The sequence below is a fragment of the Symsagittifera roscoffensis genome, chromosome 6 (genome assembly GCF_963678635.1).
Source record: "Symsagittifera roscoffensis chromosome 6, txSymRosc1.1, whole genome shotgun sequence".
Taxonomy (NCBI): Eukaryota; Metazoa; Xenacoelomorpha; order Acoela; family Convolutidae; genus Symsagittifera; species Symsagittifera roscoffensis.
Window position 1 is genome coordinate 25,443,270 of NC_087067.1, and position 18,375 is coordinate 25,461,644.

An 18,375-nucleotide genomic window follows, 5' to 3' on the forward strand; every position below is an offset into this window, starting at 1 on the left:
TTCCTGCTTTTGTTCCGTTTTTTGTTTTTTTTTGGAAGTGTACTTTGTGATTGATAAACTGAGCATGGATATGAATCAAACTGTTCTATACTCATTTAAACACTTAATGACCCACAGGACGTTGAAAGATATCAATTGTAACCTTTTAGTTGAACTTAAAATTCTTCTTGTTTAACTAAAGGAGTTTTCTTTGTGTTAAATTTAACTTTTTTTCTCTATCTTTTACTACGCCATTTTTGCTTCTATGATAGGTAGACTGACAAATTCAATTTTAGTAGCAAAGGACTCAACGAAAGAATTCTCGAAGATTCTCGAGTTGGACCAATGTCCAAATACAGCCAAGTTCTTGATGGAGCTCTCTTTTTGAAGTCGATGAATCGCGGAATCAAAACCTCCAACAACTTAGTCGGAACATACGAGCCAACTAAAAAAAGCTCAGCTGTTTTCACCGAAAAAGGAAATTCTTAATGATTAAACCCACACTTAACATTTTAAATTTTAGATATAAAATGCAAAATTGTGGTAAAATTCTATACGTTGCATTGATTTATACTTTTTATGGAAATTCTTTTTTTTCCTTAAACATTATTCGCTTTCTTGAAATTTCATTTAGATTTCAGCATAAATTCAATATCAATTCAGTAGGTTACAAAACTAGTATAACATATCCTAACATTTAAAACTTATAAATTGCTGTAGAGAATTTTAAACATCGCAGTTTGGTAAATTCGAGCATCATGAAAATTTGGGTGCCTAAAATTTTTTGAAACTTACCTTCTTAATCATCTAAACCCTATCTTAATACATTGGAAAACCTATTATCTATCTTATTACATTGATTGTTTATTACTGATACAATGAGAAATCTTTTCATTTTCCTTCATTGAAAAATCGGGCGTGAAATTTTTCTGAAATTTACCATCTGAAAATTGGTATAACATATCTTAATTCATTGGGAAACCTATAACCTAACGTAATACAATGGGAAACCTAATCTCTATCTTAATAAATACCCTGCTGACTGGATGTTTTATTCCCTATCTTAGTACATGGGGGTCAGCAGGCACCCTCCACCTGATCACTTCACACCTATGCTACTCACGTCCCTCAAAGGCCCAAGCCGAACAAGCAAAGCTCATTACCATTTCCTACGTTTCGCTTGTCCTCATTACTGACTCTGTTACCTTCTTTCAACCTAAACTATACGTTTCCACTAAAACCAAGATGCAATTTTTTCTACTTAATTTTAAATTACAGGGCTTACCTAATTCACTTTAAGCTCCTAATTAAACTCTGACTAAGTCACAAATTTTCACATGCTTGGCACGTTCAACGGCATTCATCACTGTTGAAAACACGCACTACTACTCAGTCTCCGACTTTTCATTTAAATCGCTCTTAGCTCTTCCTTCGCCTTTCTCCAGCTTCTAAAACATCTTGTTTATATAGCCCTCAATTTTTTATAACTAACTCTAATACTCTGTTCTGACTTGACCATGGAATTTTAATCACACATCGCTATTCTGATGAACGATTCACTAGCGTTTCTTTTTGCGATGTACTTTCCACCACAAGGCTTCATGGCGGATATTGGTTTCCTACCATATCTTATTGGTTTCATATCTGAACGACCCGCAAACCCTTGGAAATTACGCCTTCCCGCGCGTGAGCCCACTAGGTTGATTTTTAGCAAATTTTCTAAACATTTTTTAGCAGATTTTTTTTCCAAAATTTTTCGCGAGGCTATTTTGTCCGCTTTTGTCTCTGTAAGACTACACGAGCAACTGAAGGTTCACAAGCCATGCATAGACAACCACCTGCACCTACTTAGAACTAATGTCTCAAAGATGCCTTGAAAATTGTCATTGACAGCAACAGTTTGCTCCGCACCACGAAAATAGCATTTCTTCAACAGCTGTTTTCTAAAGAATCGGGAAGAAAAGAAAACAGCTCACTTGTGTCTCATAGGAATCTATCAAAATGTGACATTATGTAAAAGGAATGAATAAGAAGTGATGAAATAATAGATATTTTTTGTAAACAATTTTTAATGATTATTATCCGACAAAAAATGCAGTATAAACTTAGAGCAAAAAATAACAAATTTTTGGGTTCTGTCTTTGAAAGAAGAAAAGTTATAATATGACAGCAACCGCTTTAAACACAAAGAGGTCGTTCTTGAAGAACGGCTAACGTTAGTTGCAAAAGAATTGGAAGATGAAAAATATCTTTCGAGAAAATAGACAAAATGGTTGAAAACAGAACAGTTTTGCAAAATTGTGTTTAGTTGTAAAATTAAGAATTTTATGTGTAGATCAATCAAATGGAAAGAGTAGACGAGGCAGAGATTCATCAAAAACAACACAATGAAGGTACATGCTCTTTCATCGACACAGTTGTAGAAGTTTGCCAATAATCGCAACTCAGAACGTCCCCAAACTTGACATAAATCTGCTGAGCATAGTCTCGTATAAGTAATGAATTCCGAAGAAATTTTTGATAAAACATTCTCTATTAATAACGGCTCTGTTGTTGAAATTTGCTTATATATGAAATTTTCTGCTTCAAACTTAGAACACGTCATCGATTGTGATCATTAAATTTGATTAATTTCGAAACACAAAATTTCATTATAATCAATTTTAATCAATTATTTTTTTCTCATTAATAATTTATTGTTTTATCAAAAAGTTATAATCCACTTTAATCTATTTTATTCGCTAATAGGACTCTTCTTTTTTTCTGGCTCAGTTTAAAAAGTAAAACTACAAATTTTTCCTATGATCCTAAAACCAAAAACAATTGAAAGTACAATTTACATGTTATAAAGGTTTTCGAATTTGTTTTCATTGAACACTTTTTCCATTTCTCTTTTAGGTTATGAGTAAAATTGCGCGTAAAATGGCCGTGAATTAAATGTATGTCGGGTAAAAGAGGCCGTGACCTCAGTGGGTGTCGGATAACAGAGGCGGTGACCTCAATTTACTTACGCTGGGTTGGAAAGCGAGTGACCTCAGTGCGCATCGGGTGAGAGAGCCAATAAAATCTGTGGGCATCGCGCAGGAGAGCCAGCGACCTCAGGGGTTATTGGTAAACAGAGCCAGTGAGGGCAGTTCGGGTCCACGCGGTGAATCATAAGAGCAATCACGGAAAAAATTGATAGAAATTCAAACAAATATAAAGAAACTTGACACAATGTATTCCGATATAACTAATTGATATATCTATCCAGCCACGTAAAAAAAAAGACGAAATAATGAATTGTATTTGATTAAAAGGGGATCATTTTGTAATTAAAAAATAATTAATTTTTTACAAAAAACAAACGATTATAATCGATTAAAAAGTTTTTTTTTTCTTGCTTAGAAGAATTTTTTTTATAATCCATATTTAATCGGTTTTTTTTGTACTTTCATAAAAACTATCCATGAAATTAGGAAATGATCAATTATTTTCCATCAAACTCTGGTGCGGCCATCTCGAGCATTCTGGTAGCAAAACATGTGCCAAAATTACAAAAAAAAATTCGAACAACGCAAAAACGAATGCTTATCTACTTAGAAGAAATACTAGCGATAATACAGTCTTAAATAACGCTGCTAAGAATGAACTTAGGAGTAGTTCGCGGACGCAAATCCTGCTCGGATTAGCCGTGAATTTTGCAATAATGATCAATGAATCAAAAAACTTACGGCCTATCCTTAAACTTCAGAATCTAAAACGCTGATTTCTTCAATTTGTGTGACTTCTCATCTGCCAACTCTGGGTATCGGCAAATTTAGTCAGTACTCTTTATGTTTGGTGATGTAAAAAATGTCACCGTCAACGCCACAAACACATTTATATTGGATAAACATAGAAGGTCGCCAGATTAATGCATCTGCTAAATTTGACGAATTGAATCAAAACTCAAATGAAAAACAGAAATCGATTTTCTTGACATAAAACTTGAAGATGATACCGATACCACCAATATCTTGCGTTTATAAAGCAAGTAGCCATGTTTTTGACCGATTCTTAATGACCATGCATATTTAGATGGAACATATGGCCAGGAACAATTCTACGATATGTGACCCGATTAATATTAAAGCGTAAAATTCCAAGCCCATTGCGGCCAGTCTCCCAATCGACTGGGTCTTGAGTCGTCTTTCGCCAATTTTTAATTATTTTCAATCCGATTAGTTTAAGTGTGACGTAGAGGGTACTACACTTGTCACTCAAATCAAATCGTGGAACCAAGTCAAACTATACTGTGTAAAAATAATCCTGCTCTGCTGCACACAAAAAAATCATCTAAAGTACTTGAAACATCAAAAATTCCTGATGGTACAATCTTACCTAGTGGAACAAAAAATAATTACTTTGACACATTATTTTTATTTATCTCTAATTAAACTGAAACTATTTATAAAACGGTTAAAAAAATCAACCAAAAAAATAGAATAATTGTTGACTAACAAAAACGTTTTTTTTTTTACAATATGAGAAGGATTTACGATGACTGCTGTCCTTTCCATGTTTGTTTGAAATATGGACGGGCCTTTGTAGGGTTTTGGGACAGCTAGAAAAATAATATTCCCTTTAAAACTCGAAATCATTTTAAGCGGAGTTTAATTTTGTAAAATTAACTCAGTTGATGCAAAATTATCTCAGTCGGGTTAAAAAAATTAATTGAAACAAGCTGCTCTTAGACGGTTGAAGCACATCAGTTTTTGTTTGAATTTGTGCAAAAACATCTGAGAGGAGTTGGACAAAACCAAACACACAATTTCACAGTTTTTTTTAAGATAATTTATCCACGGGGGAAAGGACCAACACAAGAGCTGTATAGCTCATCACGGCGAACCGGTGTTGTGCCCCTGTTTAAGAACTACATGTGTTTTTTTGGTTATTTTTCCCGGCTGGGTAATGTTGCTTCACTCTCAAGCAACGATACGGATCATGGTGGGCCTCGAACATCCGACCTTTCGATTGAGAAACACCTCTGGCTGAGGTCGATACCGCCGAAACGTACCAAACTTGGGTCGATGCGGTCGAAAAATTAGACGATCACCTCTACCCGGGTTTTCACCTGTCAACCAAAAGTTAAGCAATCGTCGTTTGAAATTAGTAACTGGTAATCTCGATATTTTTCACTTTTTTAAAACTCGTGATCTTTTCTTAATTGACTTAGAGCCAAATCTTACATCAAAACAGGCAAAAAGCTGGTTTTCGACAAATAGAGGGTACTACCGCTGGCTCTGAGCATACTTTAATTTTAAATTTGTATACTCTATGAAAATGCTACATACAAAAACGCGCACATAGTATTTGATTTATAAATCTATTTATTGATACAGAGTCGGGAGGTTGTGCGATTGATCACATGAAATCGACAAAAGGGTCATGTCAAATTTGACCCTCGACGACAAAAACGGACATTAGTCAGAACATGTTCAAAATATTTTAGTCTTAATGAGCCAAAACTCAAACTTTTGCCAAAAGCCAAAAGTCAAACTGAGCACCATAACCATTGTCTAAAATTGGCAGCAGCAATGATCTGGACCGCGCTTCAACGGTCATTTATGAAAACAATTTGAATGAAGCTCGTCAAAAAGCAGTAAAAGCATGCTGATAATCTATTTTTTCGTTCAGTTGTTCAGTTTTTTTGGATAACTCATTCGTTAAAACAAACAATTTTGCAGATAAACATGCGGTAAATTTTTAAAGTAACCGCGACTTTCGACAATAGAAGTTTTGCAGAAAAAACTTGCAAATGAAGGTAACTAAAAAAATTTCTTTTCATTAATCTATTTTTTCCTGTTTAGATAAAAAAAAGTGGTTTGTAATGTTTTATGATTTATAATAATTAATATTTCGTTTGTTCTTTTCAGATAACGTACGACTTCTCTAAGAAAATCTCTTGAAATTTTCAACTGAAGCGGAGACTTCAATTCGAAACTCGGTAACGCCGGGCGAGTTGTAATTGGAGGATTTTAGAGTCACGCGAAAGCAAAAAATTGGAGGCCTTAAAGCCAAAATGACCAAAAACATCGGACAAATCTGTTGTTTACTCTCATTGCTGCTGATTCAAGTAACCCGTAAGTTTCATTTCAATTTTGAATTTATCTGACTACAATTTTACTTGAATTTACTAATGAAAAATTTTCATATTAGATTAAACCAAACCCTGTTCTGGTGGCTCAAGAAAAATTTTACTTGCCGGAAATATATCACGCGTTAGTTGTCACCAATTGATCAAATTGGCCATCTTCCCCCCAACCCCCTCACCCATAACTTTACAAAAATGATCACAGGTGAACCATTTTTTTAAATTGAGCTCAGGTCAACAATACTTCTGCAAAAAATTTTCAAAAAAACGTCAAAAATAGCTAGTTAAAAAGCCGAAATTTGTGTCAAGAAAAAACACCCAAGCAAAAATATTCGGACATTTCGGAACAACAAGGGTTTCATTCAGCAACCAGGTTTCATTCATCATAAGAACCCTAGTGATCATTCGTGAGATACTGGTTCTTCTGATGTCGTGGGTAGTTGTGTTATCATGTCCCTTGTGCTTCATATAAAAATGTATGATAAGCATTTTTTGTCAACCCGGGTAGTCGTGATGTTCACTGATCGTTGAGGGGATACAAGGAGCAAACTACTCCCAGAGTGAATCGTGGACCTGGGTAGTTTTGAGGTTTACCAAGAGATACATGCTGCGCTAGTGAGTTTTGGGACAATATTAATTGAGCGCAATACTCTTCTGCAAAAACCTTCCATTTTGGTAGGGCGACAATTAGCAACACGCGACAATTCGTAACAGGCGGCAGTTTGTAAAAAGCGACAATTCGTAACAAGGCATTGGCAAGTACAATACGCTTGCTCCGCTGTGCTTACATCGGCGAAGGGATTACTGCGCGCGAATCATTGTTCTTCGCTTAATCTACTGTTACGAACTGTCGCGTTTTACGAATTGTCGCCTGTTACCAATTGTCACCTGTTACGAATTGTCGCATGTTACGAATTGTCGCCTCGCGTTCGAATTTTATTGTCTAGATCAGACCCGTCATTTAATACAACAAATGATCTGGTTCAATGCATTTTAAGAGACTTGATCTGTAAAAAGTTTGTACTGGTTACAAAAATTTCTTTTCATGCCTTTCCAGCTGATTTAACCATAATATTTGAAAGTGCTCTTACAATATAGAAAATCGATTCATTGATGATCTGTGGATTAAAAAAAGTCATAAATAACGACCTCTTTTCAAATACGAAACGTGTATTTCAGATTTTTCTATGTGCAATTAACTAATTGAAAAAATTTACTGCTTTTTCTTTATCAGAAAGAGAATTATGAATTTATTTGTCACGTGAAAATCGTTTCTTGAATTCTTTTCTATGAAATAATAGGGTACTTCGTCAGGGTGACTTGTCCAGCAAGATGATTGAGTCTTAGGAACTAAACGGCCCAAAATAAAAATTTCTACAGTGCTGATTTGTTTTATGTGGACAAAACTACAAACAACTTGAAAGTTCAAACGTGTTTTTCAGAAATTGGCTTCAAATTATTTTAAAAAAATCTGAAAAATTGAGCGTTGCTTTCAGTTCCACCAAAGTTGTTATGTTGCGATTCATTTCGCAAAAAATAGAACTGAAATTTTACCCCAATAATGGGTCATTTCTGCTTTTTATTCTAGTTAAACAACAACTAGCGGTTTAACTGATAAGAAAAGGTATATCAAGCAAAAATTCTTACATATATCAACAAATTTGTAGAAGAGTAAAATCTCCGTAAATTGGTAGAAGAGAATATAGTTTTCCAATGAGTCTTTTAGCGGTAGTGTAAGTTCAATTTCTTTCTGGTTTAAAATTTTGAGTGTTTAGTGAAAGTTTATTCCAATTTTATGTCATATTTTAACAAAATGCGCTTTCATTCAGTGCTTGTTTTTTTTTGTGACTTAAGTTTCATTGTAAAAGAGACGGCGATTTAAAGTTTCATAATCATTTGCTGTTGATAATTATGCTAGGCAAAATGCTTTGCGTAAAATGTAACCGCTGGTAGTATGACTATCTCCACTAGACTCTCCCGTAAACGCGGGGCAACGACTTTTCAAGTGAGTTAAAAAAAACTACGATCCCCAGTCCATCCCCCTTTTGTAATTGTTTTCCATAAATGGCCCAATTTTTTACAAAATAAACTGAATGATCCCAGTTTTTTTTAAAGGAGCTGAATGAGCCATATTTCTTGCAAATTTGCGTCATTCAAAATCCTAAATTTAGTTTCAGAATGCCAAAAGAAAACCTAACTCCAAGAATTATATGAAAGAATTAAGTTATAAAAACGTGGAGATCGGCTTATTCTTTAACCCTAATTTTTTTTAAAGATTTGGACTGTACAAAAATCCATGCTGTTATCAAGCTTACGCGTGAGAGATTTGATTCAACAAAAAACACTTTTGCATTTGGTGGTTTAGTTCTGATTAGTCTTTTTTCGGTCCTTGTTAGTCCTCCGAAAATGATTCGGTCATAAAACGAGATAAGCAACTCGACTGATATCGTTTAAAGACCTCATTTTTAAGTCCTGGTAGTAAATAATTAAAAATGAGTCCATTAGCAGTAGTGGAAGCTCAATTTTTTTCTATTGCTATTTTTATGGCAGATTTTCAAAAGTTTTTTGAAAATTGTTCGACCTTTATTTAGGTCGACTAAGCTGATATTTTGAGCCATCTCATAGCACTCAAAAATCCCAGTTTTGGCCAAATTCTCTGCGCCTCACACAAATTCTCTGCGCCTTGCGCGCTGCCCTCTCAAAATGAGTAATTATTGTCGCCGTTGGCGCCCTTAGAAGTCTTTTAGGGTCCACCACCAAAAAAACATATTTAAAAATAGTACAAAAGGGTAACCCTTAATACGACAGGGGGTGGTCAATCCTACAAAAATCAGAACTTTATGAGCTCAGAAATGAGGATAAAAAGTTTGTTTATCTTAGAGTACTAAGGCGGCTGATTTAATATTCGGATTTATTTATTTTTCGAGTTTATTTTTTGAAAACTGTCTGCCTGTTTTTTGCACTTACTCCTTCCAGAAATAAGGGAATTTTTTTTCGGTACAGTGTACTGCTTCTTAGAGTTTTTTAAAAAGTGATTTCATGTTGTTTTAATATGTCAAAATTACGAACAGTTTCAAACAAAAAGAGTTTGGATTCCGGTATTTGTTATTCAAAAATACATACTTTCAAGTTTTTTACTGGTTCCTGTGTTTTTTAACTTTGCAGTCTCTTATGTATTTAGTCGGTTGATTGTAATATTAATTCGTTAGTGAATTTCATTGTATAATTTCCGCTTTGTTCCGTCAAAGTTCTCCAGTATTGGCTTTGCGTGCTTAGTTCTTTAAATTGCATTGAGATCTCTTTGTTTAACCAGAACTTTATCTCTCTTTTCGAACATGGCAGGTTCTGTTTTAAAATTTGTTTTCTCTACTTTAAGGTTTTTGGGTAATTCTTCGTTTATTCGATACATGCTGGATGATATTGTTATAATTTTACAACTAAAACCGTGATTTGATCGGTAGTTGGTAGTTGGGTAAAATGTTTTATGTTTTTGTCTTATATCTAGTTCTACATAAAAATTATATCAATTCTTTGGATTCGGCATTGGTAGTGTTTCTTCAAAATGTGTGCTTCTACATTAACTTCAGCTCAAGAGTAGTTTTTTTTCGTAAAAAAATTGTCTCTCCGAAATATGGTTTTTTTTGTTTCTCCATTGAAATTTGGTTACTTGTCGTTTTCTCGTGGCTGAATTTATTGGTAAATATGAAGAAAAATTAGACCACGATGTTTTTTTTTTCAGATTTCTCAGATATTAAAAAGGTCTTCTACTGATATGATGACACCAAAACATTTGCTTTTGGAGTATAATCATATAAATTACATCGTCTGTTGTTTAAACGCTCTGTCTTAGGCGGATAGGTTCTTAAAATGTCTTTGTCTAATGGTGATCTTAATTTTGCTATATTTTTCCTGGTCTCAATATATCTGCAGTTTTTTTCAGTAAAAGCGAGTTTGTTTTTCAAATTACTTTTTTCAAATAGTAAGAGTGATAGCCTGATACATCAAAGTGATCATATCATGATTTATTATTCCGAGCTGCGTATGGAGTGCAGAATATGTATGCTACAGTTGGTTTTTGTTTTTCAAACGAAAACAATTTGGTTTTTGGTTTTTTTATTCAAAAACACATGTTTTCACGTTTTTATTGTTTTCTGTTGTTTTCAACTGTGCAGCCTCTTTTGTATTTGGCCGGTTGATTGTTATGATAATTTGTTCATGACTTTCATTCTATAATTTCCGCTTTGAGTATCAAATTCTCCAGTGTTGATTTTGCGTGCTTAGTTTTTTCAATTGCCTTGAGGTCGCTTTGTCCAGAATTTAATCTTTCTTTTCGAACCTTGCAGATTGTATCGTAAAAGTTTTTTTTATTTTTTTCACTATTTTTAAAGTTTTTGTGTAATTCTCCAATGATTCGGTACTAGCTGGTTGTTATTTTTGTAATTTTACAACTAAAATGTCCGATTTGATTGGTAATTGGTAGTTGGGTAGTAGGTTTTGTGTTTTTGTTTTAGGTGTATGCCTACTTCTGCATACAATTTAACTTAACGATTTGGATTCAGCATCGTAGTTGATGTGATAAAAACGTTTCAAGTTTTTGTTTGTATCTTTTGAGGTATTAGTTTAGACAGTTATATGAAGATTCAACTTTTTTTCGACCGACATTGAACTTTTAATGTATGTTGGGGTTCAACAAATATCCATAGGGTTTTTGAAAAAAAGAAATCATCCGTTTTTTTTTTTAAATTTCAAATGTTTATATTAGTATTAGACATTTTTTTCAAGAAAATCCTCTTATCATGGAGTTGATTTCGTTTACTGACTTCATTTCCAGTTAAAACTGATCTAATTAGTGTTTCTTCGAAATGTGCGCTTCTACATTAACTTCAGCTCAAGAATAATTTTTTTTCGTCAGAGAAATTATTCTCCGAAATATTATTTTTTTGTTTCTGTATTGAAATTTGGTTACTTGTCGTTTTCTCGTGGCTGAATTTATTAGCAAAAATCAAGAAAGATTGGACAACGATATTTTTTTTCTCAGAAGTTAAAAAGGTCTTCTACTGATATGATGAGACCAAAACATTTGCTTTTGGAGTATAATCATATAAATTACATCGTCTGTTGTTTAAACTCTCTATCTTCGGCGGGATAAGTTCGTAAATTGTCTTTGTCTAATTCTGATCTTAATTTTACTATATTTTTTTCTGAGCTCAATATATCTGCACTTTTTCCAAAAAAAGCGAGTTTATTTTTCAATTTACTTTTTTCAAATGATATATGATAGATTAAAGGTCTCAATATCATGATTCTTCGTTCCGAACTGCGTGTGGAGTGCGGAACATTTATGCCCAAAATAAATTTTGCTGCTTAAATTTGCTACTTTGGCCAACTAAGAATTATGAATGGTCAATAAATTGCTGTCTCATAACAGTTATAAGCAGCGGATAAAATATTTCCTTAATGAAATACATAACTTCGTAATTCAATTCTGATACCGTGAGGGTATGAATTGATTTACAAAATAAGAATCACGTTTTTTTATCAAGTTTCCCAGCAAAAACGTTTTAATTACCCTTTAATTGCAGTTGATATACTTAAGCTCTTTACCCTGATATACGAGCAGTTTTTTGTGGTGATTAGTTATAGATCATGATTGGTTACTACTCAACACTTCATAATTTTCAATATAAATAACTAAAAAACAAAAAATCAAGTGAAATAGAAACAGAACGCCAATCAGGTCTCATTATTTTAATGATGCGTTCAGCTAAGAAAATAACATCTAAGCGCCTAATTGATAATTTTGATCAGTTCAGTGTTTTTGCATCAATTCATTGAATATTTCATCTTTTGTTAGCGTGATTATCAATTTTTATTTAAGTCTACTGAATAAACTTAGCTCGTAAAATTTAGATTTTAATTAAGCTTGGCGCATATTAAGATTTAATCATGATACTCAAGTTAGCCTCAAAAACCGAAGAAAATTAGTTTATTTGTAGTGTATATGATTCTCATATTTTTCTGTTAGTTACCACTATGACCGAATGCCATTATTTTGTTTATGAAAACAGCTAAAAATGCTCTGATAGTTGAATGGCTACAAATACAGGGGCGGATCTAAAGTTTTCTCCAGATAAGGGGGGTATTTGGATTCAAATTGATTTTCAAAGCTCTCTTAATTCTTTTAAATTGAGTTTGGGTTATTATACCAGCTGCACACATAAAACTAAAGCTAAATTATATGCCTGGACGGAAATCCTACAGAGCATTTTTTGTCATCGAGTAGAGTTTCGGGACTGAAGTAAGAAAAACAGTTAGTAAAAGTCTCGAATCTTCTTTAAGCAGGCAAAAGAACAACTTACAGATTCTCATAAAGGTGAATGTTAGCTTTTCATGGATATTTCCAGGTATCAAAAATGGTGTTTTAAGTAATTGAAAGCCTGCACATCTCTAACAGAAAGCAATCTTTGCTTAGCATAAAACCTCGTATTTGCAATATTGCTTTCCGCTTTGCTCCTTGAGAGCGGTTGAACGCCCTCTCCTCGCCCCCTCAACCCGTTATTGGCTTAACTATAATTAGTTTTTCGCAGTTTCAGCGTATGGCAGTATTTTTCACAAAAATGTGTGTTTCTCGAGAGCAGTTTTTCTAATTCTTAAAAAATAGTGCAAGAAATAGTCTGCGATTTTTATTTTTTGGGAGTTTTCTTTCAACACGAACATAAAAACAGAAAAAACATGATTTGCATGAATCGGTTTTGATTATGTTTACCTCATCAAATTCAGACATTGTAAGCCAACTTTCGATACATTCCGGTCGTCAAATGTGAACGTAACACAGAGAAAAAAACTGAACAAAGAAAAGACTTCAGTTCTTTGTTCCAGTAGCAGAATCTTATTTTTTTCCCGATTCCGAGTTTTGAGTCCAAAAAACGGGTTTTTATCTGGGATCAATCGTACAATCTTCACCTTAAGGCAAAAAGTTATATCAAAAGAAGACTCCTACACAGCTCAAAAAAGTACTGAAAAAGTAAAATCTTCAAAAAACTTCTATGAGAGTGTATTCTCGCTTTACATTTAAAAAGGTCCTTTTTACTTTATAAAACTCAACATCTTTGCTGAAGAACAAATTTCAAAAACTTTGCGCAATATATGGAGATTTTTATCATTCTAGAATTTTTTTGAGCTAGCTATGTAAGAGGCTTCTTTATAAATCATTATATTTTTGTTCAATAGCCAAAAAACGTCATTTTACTATATGAAATTCCATTTTAATTAATCTTTGATCCTTTTGCGCAAACTTTAATCTTGTACAGTTTTGTTGTTTTACAACTTTGAGGTTTTAATCACTTTTGAGGTTTTAATCTTCTACAGCTTTGTTGCTGCATATCAGATTCAAGAAAATTCAAATTAAGTATAATTTTATTGTTTATATATTATGACTCATAGATTTAGCGTAATTTTTGATTGTTTAAATCAGCTTAAATGACCCAATTTTGGGGTAGTGTTTTTGCCCGAAAACCGCAAAATAAATTGCATAACAAAAATTTTGGCAAAATTTTAAGCAACTTTGCTCTGGAATATTTTTGTGTAACCTCAACTCACTTTGAGAAAAATCCGTTTGAAGTTTCAAGTTTTGTTCATTCTCTCCGGATAATTGAAATCAGCAAGGTAGTAACAGTCATTGAGAGTTGGCTGTTTCTAGTTACTGAAAAAAAAACGATTAAATTGCTCATTTCCGTTGCTTGATATAATGATAAAGACGATAAACTTGTTTTGAAAAAACTATACTTTCTGTTTTAGCTACCCAATCGTCATTGAATCAAAATAGTAAGTTTCATGAAATCCAGAAATGACCAATTAGCAATTAGTTGTATTTTGAAAATAATTAACAACATTGTCTGCAAATGCCTGATCTGCAATTTCTTGTGAAATTAAGATTTTGTTTCAGCAACATATTCAGAGTCTTATTAATGATATAATTTTTAAACAATTTGCCGAGTTCAAAAAAAAGCAAACATTTTCTTAAAAAATTGAAAAACGGTAAAACTTATTCCATCAGTACGCTGACAATTTGAATGTTTTAATGTGCCAAATAGCATTTTCATTCAAGCAAAAAAAGATTTGATGGTTTTTGGCAAGGCTGGTTGTTCAATTGTCTAAAAAATTAATTAATTTTTGTTTCTGCATCAGAATTGCTCTACTACCCAAATACTACTTTTGAGAAGAAAACTTTTTAGCCGAACAAAAAACTTTACCATCGCTGAGAAAATATATCAAAAGTTGATAGACTATATATGTAAAACATAGTTTACCCTGAATCAGTTTTTGATTAAACATTCATCAATTTTCTGTTTCAGCCACAGAGTCACCCTTTTATCCAACTAGTAAGCTTTTAAGATAATTTTAAGTCTCGGGTCAATTTGAAAACTTCAGTTTTTGCTGATACTAACATCAATGAACGGAATTGCTGAACTCAAAATTGAAAGAAAAACTTTCATCTTTTTGTTTATGTAAGAGAGTCGTCATTTTATTGGAATTTGAGTTTGATGAAATATATACATAAGCAGGAAAAATAATTTTTGTTGTTTAGATAAAATATATACAATTACAACACCAATATCTGCAATAAAGAATCTTGATTTGCTTTTTCACACCCCGCACCCCGTACCCCTAGTGTTTTTTAAGCATCAACAATTGTGCTACAGAATTTTCCTTTTGTGTTATTAACAGGTTTGTGCAAAAGCAATTATTAAAATATAAAAATCACTGCAAAAAAATTAATTTCGAAACTATTGCAGAACGCGATATGCAAGCTGTTACTTTTTGGTTTCGACCAAAATGTTGTAACTCACATAGACCTTTCAATTCACTTTGGATTCCAGTATAAGAATGCTCTTCTATGCGACTTGTAAGTCTGAGCAGAAAAAAGTTCAGCTGAACATAAAACTTCAAGGTTTCGAAATAAAAAATATTCAAAAAAATATAAAAAATTTCGAACCAAAATATTCTATAACTTTTATGATTGATATGAAATTTTACATGCGCTCAAAAACTGTCAAGAACAAAACAAAAAATATCCAAATCACCGAGTTTTCTAAATAATGAGTTTAAAAAATTGTATTAAAAAATAGGTGAGTATTCACTAAGAAAACAGTATCTGCACTGTCTGATAATATTTTGCTTTTTCCTATTCATTAATGCTTCAGAGTCAAAGTTGTCATTTTAATCAATTAATAAGTCAGAACACAACGCTGGTCGACGTTTCGTTTTTTAATCAATTTTTGAGAAAATTCTCTGCACCACTTTGGCAAAGCATTGTAAGCGCATGCAGTTTTTTTGATTTTATTGAAAAAAATTCCAAGCAAACAGACCACTTAATGAAATCGAAATAATTGAATTTAGAAAAATCTCATCGAAAATGAAAAATGTTGGAATTTATGTTTTCATCTGCTCTGCGAGATAGTGAGACCTTAAACTTTGAAGCCAGTAACTGCTTCAGCGTCAGAACAACTAAACAGTTAAATTAAAGGGAAATAAAACCATTCTCATTTTTCTGGTTAGTTGAGAAAAAAATATCTCCACTAAAAAAATGTAGGCGAGATGTACCAACTTTTGATTCTACATCAATCAATTTTGTTTCAACAACTGTTTTTAATTCATCGAAAAGGGGAATTTTTTTAATCAATTTTCTTGAACTTGGTTAAAAGCGCTGAAAAAACACTTCATTTTGTATCGACGCCTTTTTTCAAACTGACTTATTGGATAAAATAACAATTATGTTACAGCTGCTCGTTGTATTTTTCATTATTTTTAAGAAAAAGGGATTATTAAGTGAAAACAGTTGCCGTTTTATCTATATAATGAATTCATTAAAAATAAAAATTGAGTCAACAGATAACTTTATATTAACACTGAAAAAGTTTGTTTGCAATGCCCAATGTGATTTTGCTCATTCTGAACCCATTTATGTTTCACCAACAAATTTGTCATTTTATCCAATTAAACAAAGTCGCTGGTGTACCTCTGATTTTTTCCTAAATCATTTTTTTTGCATATATCCATTGCAAAATTTTGTCGGTGCGATGTACGCGAAAACTTTTTTCCGATTTTCTCGAAGCTTTATTATAATCGAAACAGAAAACTTGATAAAATCTAATTGATTGAATGGGAAAAAAATTATCCAAAACATTTTTTTTTTTTCAATTTTAAAGCTTGTATCTACTTTACTAGCTATCAAGTTAATAAAATAATCAGTCATTTTTGTCTTAGCGTCAGAATCATTTCTTTATCCAAACAGTAAGTTTAAGGAGAACAAAATCAATCAACCTTTTCATTCAAAAAATTGTTCAAAAATGAAAAAAATAAGTAAGAGTGTGCCAAAATTGATTATATTCTAATCAGCTATATGTTTCAGCCACTGAATCACAGTTTTTTTTTCAGATAGTGAGTTCAATAAAACAAAGAAATGAGTTAATAAATAAATTTGCGTTCACTTAAAAAAATAATATTTGCAGGTTTGCTTATCTTGTGCTCATTTTCATCCAAATTACGCTTCAGCGACAAAATTGTCAACATATCATCATTTGATTATAGGCGGTATCAAAATTTGATTATGCGTTATCAGTTAAATGCTTCAACAACCGAATTGCCGTTTTATCTAAATAAGTAGTTCAATACATTAATAAAATGAAGTAACAGACACATTGTTTTCTTCTAGAAAGAAGTGATTAGCAATGCCTGATATAATTTTGTTAATTCATAACTCAATTATGTTTCAGCAACTGAATGATCACTTTACTCAGATAGTAATTTTAAACAAAGTCGCTCATTAACTTTTGTTTTTTTTTGGCAGTTTTTGAGAAGATCCGCTGAATAACTTTGAGAAAATCCGGCAAAACATTGAGAAAAACAAAACCAAACAATCAAATTTTATGGTAGATGAGAAAGTATATCAATACGAAAAAAGTATGCGTTTACATTTAATTGTATGATAATCATTCATATAATTCAGCAACTGAACCGCCGTTATATTTAATTAGTGAGTTCATTAAAATTATCAAAGTGAATGAACAGTTACATTGTTTACACCCCAAAAACTGGGATATGCAAGATTTGATTTATTTTTGCTCATTCATAACTTAATTATGTTTCAGCAACCGAATCATCATTTTACCCATTTAGTCAAATTTTAAAAAAACGTTCATTAACTAATGGTTATTTACCTAACTTTTGAGGAAATCCATTGCACAATTCTGGCCAAAAAGTTACGCGTTCTTTTCTTCCTGTTTTTATAGGAAAGTTTTTCAGTCTAAACAGACCGTTTGATAAGTTTGAATTAACTGAATAAAAAAAATTAACTAAAAGTAAAATGGGTTTGAAATTGATGTTTTCATCTGCTCTGCTAACAATTGAATTCTGAAATTCCTGAGGCAATTTCTGATTCGGCGTCAAAAATGCCATTCGATCCAAACAGTAAGTTTACGGGATTTAAATCAACTGTCAAAACTTGTTAGTTAAGAAATTAATTCGCATTCGAAAACTAATATAGCAGGGCTGTACCAACGTTTGATTATTCGTTATTCAATTATATGTTTCAGCAACCAAATCGCCGTTTTACCCATTTAGTAAGTTCAAACAGTCGGTCAAAAAACCTCTGGTTTGTTCTATTAATTTTTGAGAAAATCTATTGCAAAGTTCTGGCTAAGTTTTCTTAAGATTGTTTTGGCTCCTGAACTTGTCGAATTTTTTTTAAGTCTAAGCAGACAGGTTGATGAAATTGAATTAACTCAACTAAGAAATTCATCTCATCTAAGATGAAAGAAGATTTGAAAATGAAGCTTACATCTACTCTGCTAGCTTTTGAAATCTGAAATTAATAAAGCAACTTCTGCTTCAGCATCCGAATTGCCTTTCGACCCAAACACTAAGCTTAAGAAACTGTACATCAAAACTTGTAAGTAGAGATTATTTTTCGCAACTGAAAACAATAGAAGGGCTGTACCAACAATTGATTGTTCGTTAATCAGTTATCTATTTCATCAACCGAATCGCCGTTTTACCCATTTAGTAAGTTCAAACAAAGTCTCTTAATAAATTCTGGTTTGTTTTTTAGTTTGTGATAAAATCCATTGCAAAACTCTGGTCAAATTTTTACGAATATTTTTCCTGATATAATCGAAAAAATTTCAGTCGAAACAGACTATTTGATGAAGGCAAATGAACGCAACTAGGAAAATCATTCATCCAAAATGAAAAAAGATTTGAACTTTTTGTTTCCATCTACT

At 32.4% G+C, this 18,375-nt stretch overlaps 2 protein-coding genes and 1 long non-coding RNA gene across 3 annotated transcripts in view; 2 read left to right on the top strand and 1 right to left on the bottom strand.

Annotated features, from left to right (window-relative positions):
- Positions 1–18,375, bottom strand: part of LOC134847533 (chromodomain-helicase-DNA-binding protein 1-like) — a 118,267-nt gene that overhangs the window by 74,683 nt on the left and 25,209 nt on the right. The gene's annotated exons all lie outside the window — the stretch shown is intronic.
- On the top strand, positions 5,599–14,541 carry LOC134847534 (uncharacterized). The gene is made up of 4 exons (XR_010162855.1): positions 5,599–5,764; positions 5,877–6,083; positions 13,892–13,918; positions 14,449–14,541. It is a non-coding gene; the product is annotated as an uncharacterized LOC134847534 (long non-coding RNA).
- Positions 17,545–18,375, top strand: part of LOC134848663 (uncharacterized) — a 105,985-nt gene continuing 105,154 nt past the window's right edge. The window contains exons 1-2 of the mRNA XM_063866181.1: positions 17,545–17,563; positions 17,988–18,044. Of these exons, the coding sequence (XP_063722251.1) occupies positions 17,545–17,563; positions 17,988–18,044 (76 nt within the window). The remainder of the gene's footprint in view (positions 17,564–17,987; positions 18,045–18,375) is intronic.